General features: G+C 36.6%; 1 protein-coding gene across 1 annotated transcript; it reads left to right on the top strand.

Annotated features, from left to right (window-relative positions):
• LOC123557271 (uncharacterized) lies at positions 1-22,929 on the top strand. The gene is made up of 4 exons (XM_045348658.2): positions 1-120; positions 5,930-6,082; positions 6,565-6,726; positions 13,464-22,929. The coding sequence occupies exons 2-4, from the start codon at positions 5,964-5,966 to the stop codon at positions 17,731-17,733; spliced, it is 4,551 nt and encodes a 1,516-aa protein (XP_045204593.2). The 5' UTR covers positions 1-120; positions 5,930-5,963; the 3' UTR covers positions 17,734-22,929.
• Positions 22,930-23,367: the final 438 nt, after the last annotated feature.

The raw sequence follows: 23,367 nt of genomic DNA, 5'->3' as shown, positions 1-23,367 counted from the left end.
GGGAAATTCGAACAAACGAAAGTAGAAACCACACATAATTTCAGTCTTCCGCCCCTCTTTAAGTGAATTAAAACATGTTAATATATACAGATATATGAATATAGTCAGCAAGTAGAGCAGGTAGTTATTTTTATAAATATATGTGACATGGAAATATAATTTCATTAGTTTTCGCGAGGGCTGTTTGACGAAAATTACTGCTTGCAGTGATTGTTGTGTTGGCAATATCCGGTGATAGCTTCTTTTATGTTTTAAGAATATTTAATTTAAAATACCCTCAATGTAACGCAATAAGTGGTAGTTGTTTGTTTTTATCAACTCTTCTGACTGTACAAATTGCCACCCGCATGACGTTATGATCAATAATGATCGAAGTCATAATTTATAGGAAGAAAGAAAGAAAGCTAGGTTTGAAAAAATGAATGCGAGCATTTCAGTTTTTGTTTGGCAGTGGCTACGATTACAGTACTATAATCCTAACCTCCGATTCTAGGATTACGGAAGTTCCGTATTCCTACACAACCCTATGAGGATAGGCTAGAATTACGGAAGTATTTAAAAGGCATCAAATGTCTGTTAGGACATGCGTAAATAATGTTGGAAACTTACTTATTTCACTTAAAATAGAGTTTTTTTTTCGTGCCTGCCCAATTATTTCATGTTATCGATCAACAATTTTGGGTTAGTATAATCTTGAACGATATATTTATGGCACTGGCTACGATTACGGTACCGTAATCCTAGCCTCCGGTTCTAGTATTACGGAAGTTCCGTATTCCTAGACAACCCTATGAGGATAGGCTAGGACTACGGAAGTATTTTAGGAGGCATAAAATGTATGTTAGGACACGCATAAATGATGTTGTAAACTTACTTATTTCACTTAATTTTTTATGCCTGCCTTATTATTTCGTGTTATCTATCCGCCGTTTTGGGTCAGAATAATCTTAATGACGGCGCGCGGAAATATATTAGAAATATGAGTGTCAAAGTTAGATTAAAAAAAATATTCTATACTTTGAATTTTATGATTTATAGCCATATTATATGTTATTAAATACCATTTGTGTTGACCTGATGAAAAAATGCAGGTATATACGAAACATTTCTATAATTACATTCTATAATATTTCCGCGCACCGCCATTAAGATTATACTAACCCAAAACGGCCGATCGATAGCACGAAATATTAGTGAAATTAATTTTAAGTGAAATGAGTAAGTTTACAATGTCATTTATGCATGTCCTAAAATAAATAAATGATGCCTCTTAAATACTTCCGTAATCCTAGCCTATTCTCATAGCATATCTATCTCATAGGGTTGTCTAGGAATACGGAACTTCCGTAATCCTAGAACCGGAGGCTAGGATTACGGTACCGTAATCGTAGCCACTGCCTATATTTATAGCGGAAATACTATAGAAATATGAGGGTAAAAGTTAGATTTTAAAAACATCTATGTTTTAAATTTTATGAGTTGTTTATACTTGATACTGAGAAACTTCTCAGCAACATAAGGCCAGTGGTCCTGACAAAAAATCAAGCTTATAATACTTAAAACACTCTGTAGAACTATCCCCCATCCTTGAGGTCATATTCCATAAATCCCTGGAGGAAGGATCACTTCCATCCCCAGGGATCACTTTTGGCAGATACTATTATGAGATTAATTCCCATTTGCCTTGAATCAATGAGATTTTTGACAAAATGAATGGGATTTTTTCTTTTTATAATGGGATTTTACATCGGCAGACAGCTTTTATTACACTGAAAACCAACCATCTGTTTATTTGTAAGAACAATTATCTTGTAAATAAACAAAACATATCCTTTCAGAGACACCTTTTACAACTCTAAAATTCAGTGCCAGGAATTGCTGAATAGGTTGATGAAAGTTGTAACCAAGTCTTGGGTCCACATGCATTTTCCCCCTAATGCTTTTACTTCAAAGCTGCTTTGTCAAAGTTGAAGTTCAGTTATGTTTTAATCTTTCTGGACTTAAATTGATACACTTCCATTAGGTCAAAACAACTTTAAAGTCAAACTTATTTATGACCCTACACTCAACCATTTCGTTTGGAAATTCGGGCGTTCAGCGTTTTTTATGAAGGGACTTCACCGGAGGTTTCTCCACCATCTTGTTATTCTCATCGCTATTCATCCGCGCGAATGGAGGCAGAAAGCTAGGCCTTCCAAATGCTTAAATTTCTGTTTCAGTGGTATTTTGAAACATCGCGAAAACAGATTATTTTTGTCTGGTAGTCATAATCATCGGACGCTCTATGGAGATAAAAGCGAAATTCAAGCGCCTAAATGAACGTCATACGAAAATTAAGTAACGGCAAGACCGCATTTCAGTGAATAGTTGCAATTTCGGCAAAAGATCTACGGCCACACGGATGCGATTTTTAAGCGCATTTGAGCAAAATTTATGCGATTTTCACCAAAATAATGCGAGAAAATCGCGAAATCGCGGCCAAAAGTGATCCCTGCATCCCAGTGGAAGTCTGCATATGTTGCCCCCATTTTTCAAAAAGGTGATGGGTCAAATCCAGTAAATTATAGGCCAATTTCATTAACATGCGCCCTATGCAAAGTTCTTGAACACATTGTTTCCTCATCAATTGTTAAGCACTTCACCAACCATGGTATTCTGTATGACCTACAGCATGGATTTAGGGAAAAAAGGTCATGCGTTACTCAGTTAGTTATGTTAGTAAATGATCTGGTCACTTCAGTCTACAATAAGAAAAAAGTAGATCTTATACTACTAGATTTTAGTAAGGCTTTCGACAAGGTTAGCCATGAGAAAGCAGGGCTTTTTCAGGGGGTTTTGGGAAAAAGGCCCCTGGTCATATTGGGAATTTTTAACGCGGTAAATTGTCAAATTTGGGAAAATATACTGACAAATTAAGTGAGTTTTTAATTAATATATATTAGTTTAAATCTTCAGTTTCAAATTTTACTGGTAGACAGTATCCCCTTGTGAAATTTTGATTTTTTTTTTCAGGATTGTGTTCCAATATTGCCTAAAAATGCAGTAACTCTTTATTTGTCATGCTATAATTTTTGTTTAGTTTGTTTTCACTAAAGTTATAACTGAAGTTATCCAAAAAGTAGAATGGCAAAGTGCTTGTATTTTCGAGTGTAAAAACTAGGTCGCGAAAATATGTGACAATTGATTTTAATGATATAAGAACTACCTGTCAACATGTTTTGGGTACTTTATTCAATTAATATTTGTGTTTTTATGTATTTTGAGAGGTTTTTGCATGCAAATCTTGCATTTCTTCAGCAAAATCTTGTAATTATTTTTTGCCGAGCTTGCAGACGGTCGTGTTACTAAAAATAGAAACGAGTTGGTTTTTCCAACATTTTGTTTAATTTACTTGGCAAGCAAAGCTAATTGTGCAAGAATTATTATTAAAAAACAGAAAGTAACTGATTTCAGTTGGGAAATTTTTCATTGGATTGGGAATTTTTTGCTCCAGATTGGGAAAAATAGAGCATATTTGGCATTGGGAATGGGGCCGAATATCGGCCCCGTGAGATAGGGTGAAAAAGCCCTGGAAAGTCCTTCTAAAAATGCACGAATATGGAGTCAGAGGTAACACACTAAGATGGGTCAAAGGCTTCTTAGGTATTAGTGTAACAGTCTCAGGAAAAATTTGCAGCCTTGACAGGGATTCGAACCTCGGACCTTCGGCTTACCGTGCCAACGCTCTACCAATTGAGCTACCGAGGCCACCTGATACGAGAACCGCTACACACCTTCCCTCTTATTGCAAGACATTGGCACTCCTGGCCAATGTCTGCCGCAGACTGTTTACTGAATTCAGATGCACACCCCAGCCAAACTGCTTCACCCCGCATGGTTACTGGACCTTGTAAGCGCTAAAGGGTTAACCCAACAGCAAGCCTGTTTGAAGTGGCCTATAAACGTACTATCACTACACTTCTCCCCCTTTACTTTTCAGAGCTCACCAGCTCTCTAGAATGATACTCCATGCACATCGCATGAGTCCGTCAAACACTTCTGACACCATTAAAGTAAACCCTGGGAGAGAAAATACCAAGGTCCCTGCCGAGGTCATACTGCGGACCTTATGATCTATAAGCAGACACTCTTAACCACATTGCTAAAGGGTTTGCCCAGCAGCAAGGCTGTCGGAAGTGGCCTATAAACCTACTATCACTACATAGATAATATGTTGCTAACCTTCATATAATCAATATTTAAGTTAAAAACGCTGGTCATACAGCAGGGCTCAACTTTCTCAAAATCCTGGTTAAAGTTTTGCGTGCAAGTTATTATCTCCAACACTAATGCAGATGCTGGATTGAAACTCTATAGATATTTTAAAATTTAGGCTAATCAGCCCTTTTTTTGTAAATTTGGGGAAGGGTACCAGGTCCCTTTTGGAGGCGAAATTTATGTCGCAAAATCATTGTTTGGAGGAATATATTTGCTGAAAAGTTGTTGAAATCAGGACTGAAAATCAAAACTAATTTCATTTTTTTTTGCATGGGGAATTTTTGGCCAAGGTGGGGAAAAAAGTATACTTTTTAGATTGGGGAATGGGGCCGAATTTCGGCCCTAAAATCAGCATAAAAAAAGGCCTGCTAATATTTCTGCTTTCGATAGTTTAGCATTGGCTGTCTTACAGACAGCTCTTGTTTAGCTTGACTATTCGCAAAGAAGGTAAAGAGCTATTTTACTCACCCCTGGAGGCACTGCAATTGGCATCACACTTTGGTTAAAGTTTTGCAAACAAGATATATCTCAGTAACCATTGCCTGAATGGAAATTGAAACTTTACACAATGCTTCCTTTCATCAAACCTGCTGAAATACAGATGTAACAAGTTATATAATTCTTGCTTGAATCAATTCAACTTTTCTACATAAAAGTATTACTATTGGATTAAAACTTCCAACAAAGATTCCCAGTCATCAAACCTTCTAAAATAGCCAAGTTTGATAACTCTTGATTGAATTGACTTCAAGATAAACCTCAGCCTGCTGGCAGCAAGTGATTCTGCCTTTGCGACCAGTGCAGACCAAGATCAGCCTCCACATCCGTGCGGTCTGATCATGGTCTGCACTGTTCGCAATTCAGTCAGTATCTTTTTGGTAAGCACCCCTTTTAACAGTCAATGGTACTGTCCAAATTGAAAGATGGACAAGTTCATTATAGAACAGCAGGGTAGGGTTAATTAAAGCCCGTTTTTAACTTTGAAAGTTTTGTGTGCAACAATCAAGCTGTAACAACTATATGTACTGGATTGAATCTTTATCCCTTACCCTGCTAAATTTCTATAATGAACTTGTCCATCTTTCAATTTGGACAGTACCATTAGCTGTTAAAAGGGGTGCTTACCAAAAAGATACTGGCTGAATAGCGAACAGTGCAGATCATGATCAGACTGCACGGATGTGCAGGCTGATCATGATCTACACTGGTCGCAAAGGCAGAATCAATCGGTTATACAAGGCATCCTAGTCATCAGACCTACAGAAATAACCTAGTTAGATAACTCCTTGTAGAAATTGATTAAAATTAAGTCCCTTTTCAGAATTGGAAAATTTGGTTAAAGTTTTGTTTGCAATTATCAAGCTGTTCTATGTATGTCAGTAACAACTATTGTGCGTTTTATTCGATCTGGCGGGGCGGAGTTAATCTCTGACTTACGCAAATAATGGTAATCTCAAAAAACGAGCAAAATAGGTAGAGCAATACAATTGTTAAATTCCGTAATCTTTCGGTAACCAACGACTAAAATTCAACGCTACGCTCTTGCCTGGTATGGATTTTCGAGACAGCTTATATACCGTATCCTGTCACCAACAAGCAGTGTAACTAATATTATCATGTTTTTTTTTTACCCACAGATGTATCAGGTATTCATTCCCTTTTCTAGTTACAGATATTTTAGAAAATGTTCGGACATGTAACTCTCCATGTGTGAAAGGCGTGTCCTGATTCTTGCTGTGGTAACAGATATACACGATTCCACAGTTACATATCCAAGTTGTTGTGGTTGCTACAGTAAACTCTTGGTGGACCCCACTACAGATAGGTATGACAGATAAGTCTTAAAGAAATACAGAAGTTGTATTGATCATGATATAGGGGAAGTATTTATTTAACTTCCGTGAATTGTTTGTTCAAACAGCCTGTACGCTTACCTCAGTAAGGAGAGGCAGATCTGCAGATTGTGGTATAGTGAGTTCTAACCCTTACAAGGTGTATGTTCTCCATGATGGTTTGATAGACTAGTTGAGAACAGTTCAGTTCCTGTACAGAATCCACAGGACCTTACGATAGGATAACTGCCTCCCATTACATACCTGAAATTCTGATGTAAAACAGCACAAAACAGCACTCAACAAAAATGAACAGGATCCAAAAAAACTGCTAGTAGATACACTGGTGTCCATGCTTCTGCATGAGTAACAGATATAATTTTAAGCATTTAGTGAAACTAGTATTTAAAAAGATTCTTATTCAATAGGAACTTCTAAATAGGTAAGTGTATGATAATTTTGCATGTGTTGACAGGTATCACTGTATTCGGTGTGGTGTAAGCTGTGACAGAACAAAGGTACAATGGCGATACAGACTGGTTCTATCGGTAGCAGATGGAACAACTATCGGCAGAGTAGTCGTGTTTGGCAGGACACTGGATGGTTTCTTTGGAAAGACGGCTACAGACTTTAGCAGGTAAATGTAATGATGATGCAGGTTCAAATTCTGGTTGTTGCGTGTTTAATTTCGTTTTTAGACAAATTAAGTGCCACCTTTAAAGAAAAGAAGATAGCTTATTTTGTTCATGTTGGTTGGTGTTGGTACATTCATAGGATGATTGCAAGTTGTCAGTAGGTGACCACTATTGTGTTGGGGTTAGAACGTCAAAGTTCCACAAAACTGAACAGCATGTGAAGAGTGTTTGGGTCTCCATTGCCAAACTTCATAGGTAGATTGCCTGTGGTCAGTAGATGACCCCTTTCCATTATAGGTTAGTAGGTCAAAGGTCAATGTCACAGTGACATCAACACTAAAAACAGTTTCATATCACGTAGTGAAGAATGTGGAGCCTACAGTAGTCAAACTAAACATGATTTGTGCTGTTAATACATTATCCCTATAGATCTTAAGGTCAGTTGGTCAACATTACTCCCAATTGTTTTAAGAGATCAGTAGGTAAAAGATTACATCGGCCTCAAGATTTTTTTTTAATCAATAGCTAGATAATGCTTCAGTCTAAAACTGTCATAGAACTTCATAGACTTATTGCTGTTAGTTAAAGATGACCTATTTAATACTGTTTTAGGTTCAACTGACATTGTCAGAACAAGGTCATAATGACTTTTGTTTCGTATCAGTAACTGGAGAATTCATGGACTGACATAAATGAGCCTTCACAAAAGGATATCCTGCAGTCAATAGGTGACTTCCACTGTTTTGGGGTCATTTCTGACAGGTTATCATAGGGTGGTAGTTTTGATGGGTAAATGATTAAGTGTTGTATGAAAAGCTCTAGTGCCTTGTAATTATCAAAAATGTGTTTCAGAGTTGATTTCCATTTTTTGCCTGACAGTAACACTGTTCGTTGAGCCATAGGTAACCTCTCACAATATATATATATATATCATTGCACTATTAAAGATTCCTTTTAACTTGACTTATCAAAGAATTGGAAGGTCTGTTGCACTCTCTATGGTTTTGGCCTAAGCTTCTCAGTTTCACTGTATCATCACTCTACCTGGACTTGTTAAGGGATAGAAATTATGTGTTAAGGGTCAGGAACCCATAAGGTCAAGGTCAATAGGGTCAGATTTAACAGTATATCTTCTTAACAACTGTCATTACAATCATTAAACCTCACATAAGATTGGTCTTGGTAAAGGGACAGACATATTCTGGATTAATAATAATATCATGAAACCTAAAAGTCATTGTCACTAATTAATGTTGTAAATGTTATATGACCTTGTTCTCAGGTTCACATTTCCTCTTAACTACTACCTCTGTTATCATATAACCTCACATGGGACTGATATTCTTAGAGAAAGGGTGACTGTCTTGTTATGCCCCTGGCATCTACTGATGCAGGAGGCATATAGTGATTGTCCTGTCCGTCCGTCCGTCCGTCCATCCATACGAGGTTAACCAAATGGAACCGTTTCGTCTAGCATCAATACCCCTTACTTGAATGACTTGATACTAATGCAGATGTAACCTGTGACCATTCCTTATCTTCAGACATCACCTGACTTCAGTTTGACCTTGACCTTGACCTCATTTTGGACTTAGGTTGCTTTATATGGGCCATCTCTTGGTTAACCAAATGGGACCGTTTCGTCTAGCATCATTACTGCTTACAAGAATGAATTGATACTAACACAGATGTAACCTGTGACCATTCCTCATCTTAAAACCTCCCCTGACCTCAGTTTGACCTTGACCTCATATTGGACTTAGGTTGCTTTGTATCGACAAGGATGCCACCGGGGGGCATCAAGCGTTTATTGAATGCAGCTCCTTGTTTTGATTTTGGGACCTGACAAATCAAGGTCACAAGGGATAACTTTCCCATTAAACCCCTGAATTGTTTTTATTTCATTCTTTCCCTTATTACTTTCTTGTGGTACTCAGTATTCATTATACATTTTGTGATACAATCTAAAACCAAAAGGCAAATTTTGAAATTGTGTGTAGTTTCAAAATTCCTTTATTTCCAATTTATTATAGGTGCACAACTAATATGGGCAAAGGGAGGTAATAATTTTTACAAACTTATGAGTTTCATCAAAATGCAAAATTGTTAATGAATAATACAATAGGTCTTGTATTTGTACTTTTTTGGGCATCATATGTTCTACCCAACGTATACTATAATACGGTAAGATAACTCAAGCTTGGTTGGGCAGCCAGGAATGGAAAAATCAAATCTTGTGAAAATCTAACTTTTATGAAGGGCTTTAATAGTGAACAAAGGTAAGTGTAAATGATCAGATGTTAAAGTTTCAAACAAGTACATTTGAGCTGCGCCATGAGAAAACCAACATAGTGGCTTTGCGACCAGCATGGATCCAGACCAGCCTGCGCATCCGCGCAGTCTGGTCTGGATCCATGCTGTTCGCTAACGGTTTCTCTAATTGCTATAGGGTTTGAAAGCGAACAGCATGGATCCTGACCAGACTGCGCGGATGCCATGCTGGTCGCAAAGCCACTATGTTGGTTTTCTCGTGGCGCGGCTCATTTAATGGATTTGATTCAAACTTAAGCTAGTTTTCCACCTCATCACCCGTGTCATATTACACAAAGTCCGTAACTCTGGTATTAATTTTTCTTTAATTATTTCCCCATTGATTCTTAGAAGTTAAAGTTTTGATGTACTTTCACACTATAACTGATTTGATTCAAACTTAAAACAGTTGTTCCCCATCATCTCTCCTATTATATATTACAAGGCCTTTTTGACATGATGCAATCAGGAGTTGAGCGGCTGTCTCTTCTGAACACTTTGTTTTGTTTATTGCACTTACTTATGCTACAGATAATGTTTTGATATTCCTTAAATAACTCAAATTTCCCCAACCCCACCCTGGATTTTTTTTGGAAAAAACATTTTTTTTCTCCCTCCTCTCTCAACTTCAGCTCCTTTGTGCTTGACCTCCATACACATTTCTCCTTTCTTCCTCCCTCCCATTACATGCACACACACACACATGCACACCCTTGAAGTTCTTTGGTGTGTTTTTTAGCTCACCTGAGCAATGCTCAGGTGAGTTTTTCTGATCGCTCGATGTCCGGCGTCCGTCGTCTGTCGTCTGTCGTCTGTCGTCCGTCGTCTGTCAACATTTAGCTTGTGTATGCGATAGAGGCTGTATTTTTCAATTAATCTTCATGAATATTGGTCAGAATGATAACCTTGATGAAATCTAGGCCGAGTTCGAAAATGGGTCATCTCGGGTCAAAAACTAGGTCACTAGGTCAAATCAAAGAAAAACCTTGTGTATGCGATAGAGGCTGTATTTTTCATTTAATCTTCATGAATATTGGTCAGAATGATAACTTTGATGAAATCTAGGCCGAGTTCGAAAATGGGTCATCTCGGGTCAAAAACTAGGTCACTAGGTCAAATCAAAGAAAAACCTTGTGTATGCGATAGAGGTGGTATTTTTCAATTAATCTTCATAAATATTGGTCAGAGTGATAACCTTGATGAAATCTAAGCCGAGTTCGAAAATGGGTCATGTCGGGTCAAAAACTAGGTCACTAGGTCAAATCAAAGAAAAACCTTGTGTATGCGATAGAGGCTGTATTTTTCAATTCTTCTTCATGAATATTGGTCAGAATGATAACCTTGATGAAATCTAGGCCGAGTTCGAAAATGGGTCATCTCGGGTCAAAAACTAGGTCACTAGGTCAAATCAAAGAAAAACCTTGTGTATGCGATAGAGGCTGTATTTTTCAATTGATCTTCATGAATTTTGGTCAGAATGATTGCCTTGATGAAATCTAGGCCGAGTTCGAAAATGGGTCATCTTGGGTCAAAAACTAGGTCACTAGGTCAAATCAAAGAAAAACCTTGTGTATGCGATAGAGGCGGTATTTTTCAATTGATCTTCATGAATTTTGGTCAGAATGATTACCTTGATGAAATCTAGGCCGAGTTCGAAAATGGGTCATCTGGGGTCAAAAACTAGGTCACTAGGTCATATCACGTAAAAACCTTGTGTATGCAATAGAGGCTGTATTTTTCAACTGATCTTCATGAAATTTAGCCAGAATGATTACCTTGATAAAATCTAGGCTGATTTCGAAAATGGGTCATCTGGGGTCAAAAACTAGGTCACTAGGTCAAATCGAAGAAAAACATTGTGTATGCAATAGAGGATGTATTTTTCAATGGATCTTCATGAAATTTGGTCAGAGTGATTGCCTTGATGAAAACTAGATCGGTTTTGAATATGGGTTATCTGAGGTCAAAAACTAGGTCACTAGGTCAACTTAAAGAAAAATCTTGTGTATGGGATAGAGACTGTTTTTTTTCAGTTGATATTTATGAAATTTGGTCAGGTTGATTGCCTTAATGAAATCTAGGTCGAATTTGAATATGAGTCATCTGAGGTCAAAAACTAGGTCACTTGGTCAAATCAAAGAAAAAACTTCTGTATGTGATAGAGGCTGTATTTTTCAGTTGATCTTCATGAATTTTGGTCAGAATGATTGCCTTGATAAAATCTAGGTCGAGTTTGAACATGGGTCATCTAGGGTCAAAAACTAGGTCATATCTAAGAAAATGCTTGTTTTATCGCAAGAGACCAATTTTTTGGTCCAATCTTAATGAAAATTGGTCAGAATATTTGTTTCCATGAAATCACTAGGTCAAACATGTTTTACACTGTTATGGAGTGTTTCTTAGGTGAGCGACCTAGGGCCATCTTGGCCCTCTTGTTTAAGGGAGTGGGGGAGGGGTGTTAGAAAAAATGTTGTGCTTTTTGTCAGGTTCTTTCTTTTCTAAAAATGTTGTGCTTTTTGTCAGGTTCTTTCCTCTTTCAGTTTCTAGTGTTTCACCATATTATTCTTCAGTTCTCACTTCATGCTGTCATCACCCAAAGGTACACAAGTCTGGGTTACGTTCTTAGCTCGACTATACGAAGTATGTAGAGCTATCCTACTAGACCCGGCGTCGGCATCGGCGTTGGTGTCCTTCTGCGTCCGCACTTCGGTTAAAGTTTTGATGCACTTTCTCTTTATCTTTGTTATTATTTGATAGATTTGCTTCAAACTTAAAATAGTTGTTCCTCATCGTCACCCACATTATATGGCACAAGGGTCATAACTCTGGCACCAATATTTCATGAATTATCCCCCCTTTTTACTTAGAATTTCAGGTTAAAGGTTTGGTGCACTTTCACTTTATCTCAGTTGTTACTAAATGGATTTGATTCAAACTTAAAATATTGTTCCACATCATCACCCACATCATATGACACAAGGTCCATAACTCTGGCACCAGTTTTTCATGAATTATTCCTCCTTTTTACTGAGAATTTTATGTTAATTTTGATGCATTTTCACTATATCTCTGTTATTTCACAAGAGATTTGATACATACTTAAAATAATTGTTCATCATCACCACCTACATCATTTTACACAAGGGCCATAACTGTGACACCTGTATTTTATGAGTTATCCCCCTTTTGTACTTAAAATTTCAGGATAAAGTTTTGATGCACTTTCACTTTATCTCTGTTAGTATCAAATGGATTTAATTCAAACTTAGAATAGTTGTACTACATCATCATCCACATCATATGATACAAGGGGCGTAACTCTTCCACCAATATTTCATGAATTATGCCCTTTTTTTACTTAGAATTTCAGGTTAATTGTGGTGCACTTTCACTATATTTTTGTCATTACTTAATGAATTTGATTAAAACTTAAATTACTTTTTCCAGATCATCATCCTCATCATATGGCACAAGGTCAGTCACTCTGGCACAAATGTTTTATGAGTTATATCCCCTTTTTACTTAGAATTAGTTTAATTTTGATGCTTTTTATATCTCTGCTGTTACTAAATGAATTTAATCAAACTTAAAATGGTTGTTCCACATCATCACTCACATCATACAACACAAGTTCGATAATGCCAGCACCAATATGTTCTGAGTTATGCCCTCTTTTTACTAATAGAATTTCCGGTTTAAGTTGCGATGCACTTCTGCTGTATCTCCAGTATTACTAAATAGATTTGATTAAAACTTAAAATAGTTGTTCCAAATTTTTAGCCGCGTGATAAGACACATGGTGCATTACTTTTGCAGAAGTTTTCCATGAATTATGTTCCTTTTATACTGATTTAATTTTTTGAGACATAAGCTGTTGTCCAATATCTTCATCCACATTTGAGTCATTAAACATTCCAGTGACAGCTCCAGCTTCCTCAGATGTACCCAATTTCACTCTTCAGCATCAAAATAGTCGAGCGCGCTGTCTCCTGTGACAGCTCTTGTTATTGTGTCCATTTTCTATAAAACTGGCAAACACTTCAGAATAGTAGATACAAACAGCTCTTGTTTCTTTAGGTAATATGACCCAAGGTCTGAACATACTGGCCTTGAAATGTCTTACAAACTTTTCGTGAGAAGTAATTATAGCTACATGTAGTTAACACATGACGTTTATTGCTGTGGACATTGTGACTTTTAACATTGTACCTGTAATGATCAAATTTTCTTAAATTAAACTTGTTAATTTGGAATTTAAGAATGGACAAATTGTATGAAAATCACCATAGAATTAAATATGGTGTTTCTATTAATCTAGGAGCAATAGACCTGTTGATTTGAAATCCTGTTATGATTCAAGCAAAAAGGAAATTCACAAAAAGTGTCAGAAATACATTTTATTTTTTCATAACTTTGATTTTAATTTCAGGAGTATTGATGATCTTGAGAGGACTGGTTATCCTGCATCATCAATGTTGTCAGAAGCTTTACTGAGGACCTTCCATGGGAAATATTTTTACTTTGGTTTTAAGTTGACTGGGCCAAGTGATGCAGAAGAAACACCAGCTCTAAAGGATGTCCTGAAATCAGAAAATAGTCTATGTTACAGTCAGCTAGACTGTACCTCAAACTTTGAAAATTCTCATACTCTGGCTTATCAGATGCTTGCATGTTCAGATGCTGTTTATGCCACTGTTACTGACCATATGAGGTTATTGGTTAAACATCTTAGAAATCAGAACCAGTCTAAAACGTTTAAGACTCCAGACTGTAACCAGTCCTGGAAAGTTTCAAAAGAGCCACAGTCTATTAAAAATTTGTCAAGTAGAACTGCAGGCAGTCTAAGCTCCTGTAGAACAGTGTCATTTGGTGCAGATCAAGAATCATTGAAATTTAGTTTTGAGACTGACGAAAATCGGAGCATTTCTTTTCAGGAAACTGAAAGATTTAACAGAAGTAAGATCAGTGTATCAAAAAACTACCAGCATCTCACAGAATGTTCAGAAAATGACAAAAGTCCTTTTGTAACACATGAAGAAAATTTAAGGAATAAAGAAAGGTTTCTTACAGGAAGTGGGGTAAATCCAGATGATTTTCAAAGATGTGTGACTTTTGATACCATAAATGAAGAAAATGAAGAAAGTTGTTTCCCTTTTGTAGGAAATGGGAGTAAAGCATTTAGTATTTTGCAGTCAGAAAATCAAAATTTTGTTAGAGTTGGTAACTTTGCTTCATCTGTAGGAAGTATTAATGCTGATACCTTCAGTGATAATTTAATTGCAAGATTGGATTTTGATAATCTTAATGAAAGTGATGCTTCAAACACAAGCAGAAAAATAGATAATGAGCTTGTAAGAAGAAGACTTGTGTCATTTCAGAAGAGCATGTGTTGCAAGACAGCAGCATCTTCAGAATTTTGGAGAATACCTGATATAGAGGCATGCTGGGATAAAAATAGACTGAAAACAAAATGTGAAAATGATTTAACTGTTAGTGAGAATTTGAATGACATTACTATTGAAACAGACTGTGATGATGCTATAATTAGCAAGGGTAAATTAAAGGACTTTGAAAATGTATCTGATAAAATAGTTGATTCTGGTTTAAAGAGAAAACATGACTGTAATATAATTGATGAACTCAACATGCCAGAGTCTGAAGACCTTGATGCCTTCTTTGAGTCTGGGTTTGAAGGTATACAGTTTACACAAGATGTTGTTGATGTACAGAATAATACCAAAGAAAAGGATGGAGATGAATATTTAACTAATATGATAAACAAGAAATCAAAAGATACTTTGGTTGAGAATCTTGATTTAGACAAGTTTGACACTAAAAATAAAGAGATTGATTCTGATAGGGTAAAAAATAAACAGTGTCCAGTAATGGCCAGAGTTGAAGGAATAAATCTGAAAGATGTTACAATAGATTTTCCCTATTTACCAGAATCTGAACAGATTGAAGATTTTCTTGATTCCTTTGAAGAGTGTTTGCTCCAAGAAGAGCTTGCAGCACAGAGTAAGGTTAAAGTAATAACTGTTGCAGAAAACACGCAAAGTGAAAAACTTGATGGTGATGAAAAGGAGAATTTAACAGATAACTGCACGGAAGTATATAAAGAGTCAACTGATATAAAAACTGCTGCAATATTAGGAAACATAGCTGAAGAATGCAAATTAACTAAGGAAGTTGGAAAGGTTGCTAATGACAATATTGTAAATGAGTTAAAAGGTGAAGTAGTTGATGATTTCTTACTTGACAGAGAAGCTGATCTTCATGAAGAAGAAGAATTTTTTTCAACCTTGTCTTTTGTTGAAAATGATAATGAGGGGACAAAATATGGATTAGACGATATCGAAAATGAAGGTATAAATGAATGCGGATTTAACTTTAATGACTCTTCAACTAATAACGCAAGTGTTGAGTTAAAGTTAGAGCCATCCAGCATAATGTTATTAGGTAAAGACAATTCTGCAAGATCTACGCACAGTGATTTAGATAAAGTGCAAAGTGACCTTGGGCTTGAAGGAAATGAGTTAATTGACAGTACAGCCGAAAGCATGTCTGAAGATGATAAAAATGAGTCCAGTGACTTAGAGCAGTTCTTGGCTGATATTTCAAATAATGAAGGACAAATTCCTGAAATGAGAGAAGAAATCTTTAGACCTGATGACAGTTCTTTGAAGAATAAACAAGCAAATGAACTTTCAAAAGAAAATGATATGGAGAAAACGAGGACAGAAAAAATTACTGCTGACTTAGTAGAAGTCGCTGAAGATACAGAAAGTGATCTTGATGAGTTCTTTCATGATTTATCACAATTATGCTTAAAGGAATCTGGAAAAGATTCTTGTATAAATATTATAGAAATAGGCAATGAAAATGTAAATTCTAAAACAGACAGTAATGCAAATAATGTTACAAAGCGCAAAATGACTGCTAATCCAGTTATTGAAAATGAAATACATCAACATGAAGAAAACTGCAGTATTATTGACAAGTCTTCTGATTTTGAAGCAACAAATGTAAAATTAGGCAAAATCAAGCCAGTGTTTAGATTAGTGCCATTTAGCAGTTGTTTGAGAGTAGGAAATACATCACAAAGGACAGTTAAAACTGTGACAGAATTGAACGCTGATTCCAGTAAGTTAGAACACACTAGATCAGACACTGCAAAGGAGTCTAATGCCATTGAAACAGTGATAACATTTAATGAAGTGAATGCTTCTAACACTGGTTCTTTTGAAAAAGTGAAAAATACATCTGGAACTTTGGAAACTCCAACAGAAAAGAGAGAATGTAAAGATAGTAGATATGAATCAAGTTCAATAAATTATTCAGCCGATCTGTTTGAAATGTCTGGTGGAGAATCTGAACAAGGTTCTGCATATGTTCTGACCGTTTGCACTCCAAGCTTTAACACTAAACTAAATTCTGAAAATTCTAGTTTAAATGAAGATGCATTTGAAGACAGTCCACTGGGAACATCGACACCAGGGTTAGATGAATGTGTGATATTTGACAGTCAAGACATGTCTGATGTTTATGAAAGTCAGTCTAAAAATAATTTGGCTAATCAGGGAGATGCTAAAAGAAAAGTGAAATTTGATAAAAGATTAAGAAGAGTTAGCTCTTGCCATGTTATGGATATTAGAATGAGGTTAAATGAAAGTCCCTTAAATATGCCAGTTCTAGCTGTAAAGTCCTGTTTGAAATCACGTAAATTGTCGTCAAAATATGTTGCTGAAAATTCTGTGGTAGAGGAAAGCCGTAATAATAGTCATAATGTTGAAGCTAACGCTGATTTTGATAAAAGGATCTCAGAAGATCAAAATGGGTGTATTGTAGCAAGTAGTACTTTAAATGGTAATAATGTAGAACAAACTTCAGTTTGTTTAGAATTAGATGGATCATCAGATTTGTTTGGTGAAAGTTTGGTTATTTCACCAAAAGAACCTTTAATTTTAACTGATCATAAAGGTAAGCATGAAGAACAAAAAACTGGAGAAGCTGAAACTGTAAGGGCATATAATCTTGAAACAGTAAGAACATATAACATGAAAGAGAATGTTACAAGGGAAGACAAGAAAAATATAACACCATGTATGCCTAATAGTCAAGATCTGTGGCTAAATGAATCAACTGATTCATTTATGTATGAAGCTATCCCAGGTAACAGACATTCACAGAATCCCGATGATATGCAAAATAATGATGAAAAAGTATATGCATCTGATTTCACTACGGCCAATTCAGAAACACCAGATTTATTCACCAGTCAACAAAATTTTATGAAGCTTCCTACCTATTCAAAAGGGAGCAAAAATGATTGTTCAGAAAGTTGCAAATTACCAGAGTACCAGATTAACAAAGACCCGCCTCTTCAGTTTGTTGGGAAAGTTGGGGAAATCAGCCAAAGGAAAGCTTTAAAATGTTTGGTGATTAATACCCCAGACTGTGATACTGATATTCTTTCTAAACAGAGAGCCATGTGTTTAAAATTTCAGGACCATTCTTCTGAAACTGGAGTTCATCATGGTTATCAACAAAGTCTGAATGAAATGAAAGAAAACATTTGTGTTGATGATTCTCCCGACATTTTTGGGGACAGTCTTGAAGAGTTAGATAGAAAACTTATCTGTGATAAAAAGAATGTTGTTAATAAAAGCAGTGTTTTATGTAAAAAACTGTTCTTTTAAGAAATATGAAATGTATTTGATTTTATATATTCTGAAATATTTTGTTTTTTTAATAAATATTTATTAAGGTGGAATAAAGTAATATCAAAAGTTTTTTTTAGCTTTTGTGACCGCTCAATGTCCTTCGTGCGTCGTGTGTCAGTCAACATTTTCTAAAAAAATCTTCTTGAAAACCACTGGGCAGAATTACACCAAACTTCACAGGAATGATCCTTGGGTGGCCCCCTTGCAAAATTTTTCAAAGAATTGAATTCCATGTAGAACTCTGGTTGCCATGGCAACCGAAAGGAAAAGCTTTAAAAATCTTGTCCAAAATCACAGGGCGTAGGGCTTTGATATCTGGTATGTAGCATCATCTAATGGTCCTCTACCAAGATTGTTCAAATTATCCCCCTAGGGTCAAATATGGCCCAACACTGGGGGTCACATTGTTTATATAGACTTATATAGGGAAAACTTTGAAAATCTTCTTGTACAAAACCACATGGCCTAGGATTTTGATATTTGGTATGTAGCATCATCTAGCGGTCCTCTACCAAGATTGTTCAAATTATCCCCCTAGGGTCAAATATGGCCTCGCCCGGGGGTCCCAAGTTTTACATTGACTTATATAGGAAAAAAAGTTTTAAAATCTTCTTGTCTGAAACCACAAGACATAGGCCTTTGATATTTGGTTTGTAGCATTGTCTTATGGTCCTCTACCAAAATTGTTCAAATTATGCCTCTTGGGTTAAAAGAGGCCCTGCCCTGGGGTTACTTAGTTATTATATGAGTTATATAGGAAAAGATACTTAAAAAAATTATCTGATCCTATTCCAAGACTGTTTAATTATAATTACCTGATGACCCCAAGTAATATGATGTCACTTGACTGTGACCTTGACCTGCTGTCCTACTTGGTTGTTTTTTAAGATACAGCCTTGAAATTTAGATGACATACACAGTTTTGTACACCGATCGTAAAACTGAATTTCATTGACCATGAATGAGACCTACTGACTTTCTTAATATTTTAGCATCAGTTTGACATTTGAAACATGTAGCTCATATTACTCAGGTGAGCAATCCAGGGTCATCATGACCCTTTTGTTGATTCCTATATGATCAGTTTTAAGCTTCAACAGTATTTTGGTATTGATACTAAAACCATGTTAGCTAAGTCTTTTACCTATAGAAATATTCAGTTTGTCTGTTTTTGTACCCCCCCAAACAACAAAGTTGTAAAGGCGGGGGTGGGGGGTATACTGGTTTCAGGTTGTCTGTCTGTCCATAGACACAATCTTGTGCGCACCAACTCTCCTCATCTCCTTGACACAATTTAATGAAACTTCACACAACTGATCAGTAACAACAGTAGTTGTGCATGGTGCATGTTGGGTTCTTTCAGAATTTTTTTTTGCAGAGTTATGGGACTTTGTTTTTTGTTACTATGCTATATACATAGTCTGCATATGCAATCTTGTGCACACCTAATCTCTTGAACCCATGCACACAATTTAATGAAACTTAACACGAGTGATCAGTAGTAGCCCTAGTCCTAACAAACAAAGTTTGAGCGGGGTATATAGGAGTGAGCTTGTTGATTGGTCTGTCAGTCGATCCGTTGGTTTTCATGGTTTCCGGTCAGTAACTCATGACAGGCTTGACAGATTTAAGTAATTTTTGGTACACAGGAGTAACATCATAAAATATAGGTTAAGCCACACTTTGAGGTCAGTAGGTCAAAGGTCAAGGACACAATGACCTGGAACAGTCAAATAGTTTCCAGATGATAACTTGAGAACACTTGGGCCTAGGATAATAAGTTTTGGTACACAGGTGTAACATCATAAAATACAGGTCAAGTTCGACTTTGAGGTCAAAGGTCAAGGTCACAATGACCCTGAACAGTTAAATGGTTTCCGGATGATAACTTGAGAACGCTTGGGCCTAGGATCATGACAGTTGATAGGGAGGTTGGTCATGACCAGCAGATGACCCCTATTGATGTTGAGATCAGTAGGTCAAAGGTCAAGGTCACAATAACCCGGAACAGTTAAACCATTTCCAAGATAACTTGAAAACGCTTGGGCCTAGGATCATGAAAATTTATAGGGAGGTTGGTCATGACCAGCAAATGACCCCTAATGATGTTGAGATCAGTAGGTCAAAGGTCAAGGTCACAGTGAACCGGAACAGTTAAACCATTTCCGGATAATAACTTGAGAACGCTTGGGCCTAGGATCATGAAAGTTGATAAGAAGGTTGGTCATGACCAGCAGATGACACCTAATGATTTTGAGGTCAGTAGGTCAAAGGTCATGGTCACAGTAACCAGGAACAGATAAACTGTTTCCAGATGATAACTTGAGAATGCTTGGGCCTAGGATCACGAAACTTGATAGGGAGGTTGATCATGGCCAGCAGATGACCCCAATTGATCTTGAGGTTCGACTTTGACATTGGCTTACTTCTGTGACAAGGCCGTATTGTTGGGGTATAATTCGTCACTCCTGTGACAGCTCTAGTTGTGCATGGTGCATGTTAGGTTCTTTCAGAAAAAAATTCTGCACAGTTATGGGACTTTGTTTTTAGCTCACAGGTGAGTTATTGTGATCGCTCGATGTCTGGCTTCCGTCTTCTATCGTCTGTCTGTCAACATTTAGCTTGTGTATGTGATAGAGGCTGTATTTTTCAATTGATCTTCATGAAATTTGGTCAGAATGATTGCCTTGATGAAATCTAGGCCTAGTTCGAATATGGGTCATCTGCGGTCAAAAACTAGGTCACTAGGGTTTCAAAGAAAAACCTTGTGTATGCAGTAGGGACTGTATTTTAATCTGGATCTTCATGAAATTTGATCACAATGTTTGTCTGGATGAAATCTAGGTCAAGTTCGAATATGGGTAATCTCGGTTCAAAAATAAGGTCGCTAGGTCAAAGCAAAGAAAAAACCTTGTGTATGCAATAGGGACTGCATTTTACACTGGATCTTCGTGAAATTTGATCAGAATGTTTGTCTGGATGAAATCTAGGTCAAGTTTAAATATGGGTCATCTGGGGTCAAAAACTAGGTCACCCAGTCAAATCTAAGAAAAACCTTGTGTATGCAATAGGGACTGCATTTTACACTGGATCTTCATGAAGTTTGATAAAAATGTTTGCTTTGATGAAATCTAGGTCATCTGGGGTCAAAAACTAGGTCGCTAGGTCAAATCAAAGAAAAATCTTGTGTATGCAATAGGGACTGCATTTTAATCTGGATCTTCATGAAATTTGATCACAATGTTTGTCTGGATGAAATCTAGGTCAATTTCAAATATGGGTCATCTGGGGCCAAAAACTAGGTTACCTGGGCAAATCAAAGGAAAACCTTGTGTATGAAACAGGGACTGCATTTTACACTGGATCTTCATGAAATTTTATCACAATGTTTGTCTAGATGAAATCTAGGTCAAGTTGGAATATGGGTCATCAAATCAATGAAGATCAAAGTATGCAATAGTGGCTGCATTTTACACTGGATATTCATGAAATTCGATCAGAATGTTTGTCTTGATGAAACCTAGGTCGAGTTCAAATAGGGGTCATCTGGGGTCAAAAACTAGGTCACCCAGTAAAATCAAAGAAAAACTTTGTGAATGCAATAGGGACTACATTTTAGGCAGGATGTTCATGAAATTTGATCAAAGTGTTTGCTTTGATGAAATCTAGGTCAAGTTCAAATAAGGGTCATGTTGGATCATTAACTAGGTCACCTGGTCAAATCAAAGAATAACATTGTGTATGCAATAGGGGCTGCATTTTTCATTGGATCTTCATGAAGTTTGATCAGAATGTTTGTCTTGATGAAATCTAGGTCGAGTTCAAATATGGGTCATGTTGGGTCAAAAACTAGGTCACCTGGTCAAATCAAAGAAATACCTTGCCTATGCAAAAGGGGTTGCATTTTAAGCAGGATATTCATTAAATTTGATCAAAATGTTTCTTTTGATGCAATCTAGGGCAGGTTCAAATATGGGTCATCTTGGATCAAATACTAGGTCACGCGATCAAATCAAAGAAATACCTTGTGCATGCATTAAGGGCTGCATTTTAGACTGGATATTCAAGTAAATTTTATCAGGCTGTTTGTCTGGGCGAAATCTGTGTCAGGTTCAAATATGGGTCATCTTGGGTCAAAAACTAGGTCACCAGGTCAAATCAAAGAAATACCTTGTGTAAGCATTAGGGGCTGCACTTTAGACTGGATATTCATGAAATTTGATCCTGCCAATTGTTTTGATGAAATCTAGGTCAGGTTCAAATATTGGTCAAAAAATAGGTAAACTGGACAAATAAATAGATACCTTGTGAAAAACCTTATGTATGCAATAGGGACTGGATATTTTATGAAATTTGATAAGAATGTTTCTCTTGATGAAGTCTAGGTCAAGCAGCAATATGGGCCATCTAGGTACAAAAAAAAAATTAACAGTCATTTTCAGGAAGATTTTTCTGGCTGTTCTCAGGTGAGCGACCTAGGACCATTTGGTCCTCTTGTTTGTTAATACACATGTATACTATATACATACAGTCTGCATATGGAATCTTATGGTGTCTAATCTCCCAAACCCTTGCACACAATTTAATGAAACTTCACACAAGTAACCAGTACCAACCCTAGTTGTGCATGGTGCATGTTACGTTCTTTTAGATAAATATTCTGGAGAGTTATGGGACTTTGTTTTTTGTTACTATGCTATATACATAGAGTCAGCATATGCAATCTTGTGCGCATCTAATCTCCGAACCCTTGCACACAATTTAATTAAACTTCACACAAGTGATCAGTACCAACCTTACTTGTGCATGGTGCATGTTAGGTTCTTTCAGAAAAATATTCTGCAGAGTTATAGGACTTTGTTTTTTGTTACTATACTATATACATAGAGTCTGTATACATACAGTCCACATAATAATGCATTCTTATGTGCGTCAAATTGCAATGTACTGTATCAGTGTGTGCGGGGAGTACATTCATCACCTTCAGTGATAGCTCTAGTTGAAAAAAGTTTGAGGAGGTATTGTCATCACTTCATGTTGTGATGTTGGCATTGGTTAAGGTATTTGTGTAGCTTTGAAGCTTTTCACTTATTATCAGCAGATGAGTATATTGTTTTGATAGTAATTACATGGAAAACTTGTGTACAAAAAGTAAAATAATTCAAGATACAATTATGGATCTTTGTGCTCTGTTCTTTCTCTCATTGATCTGTAGCTGCTTTCTCTCATTGATATTTATCTATTCTGTTCTTTCTCTCATTGATGTTTATCTATTCTGTTCTTTCTCTCATTGATGTTTATCTATTCTGTTCTTTCTCTCACTGATGTTTATCAATTCTGTTCTTTCTCTCACTGATGTTTACTCGTGGCGTGGGGTTATAGGAATGGTCTCTGTCCATCCGTCCTTCCGTAACAATTGTGTTTGCTCCATATAACTTAAACCCCATTGAAGGATTTTCATGAAACTTGGGTCAAATGATCACCTCATCAAGACGATGTGTGATCAACTCATGAGTCAGCCATGTCGACTCAAGGTCAAGGTCACAACTCAAGGTCAAAGGTTTGAGCCTTCATTTTTTGTCCGCTCTCTATCTCCTAACCCACTTGAAG

Source organism: Mercenaria mercenaria, chromosome 5, assembly GCF_021730395.1.
Source record: "Mercenaria mercenaria strain notata chromosome 5, MADL_Memer_1, whole genome shotgun sequence".
NCBI classification, from domain to species: domain Eukaryota; kingdom Metazoa; phylum Mollusca; class Bivalvia; order Venerida; family Veneridae; genus Mercenaria; species Mercenaria mercenaria.
The sequence above is the reverse complement of the archived record's forward strand: the minus strand, read 5'-3'. Positions and strand labels throughout refer to the sequence as shown.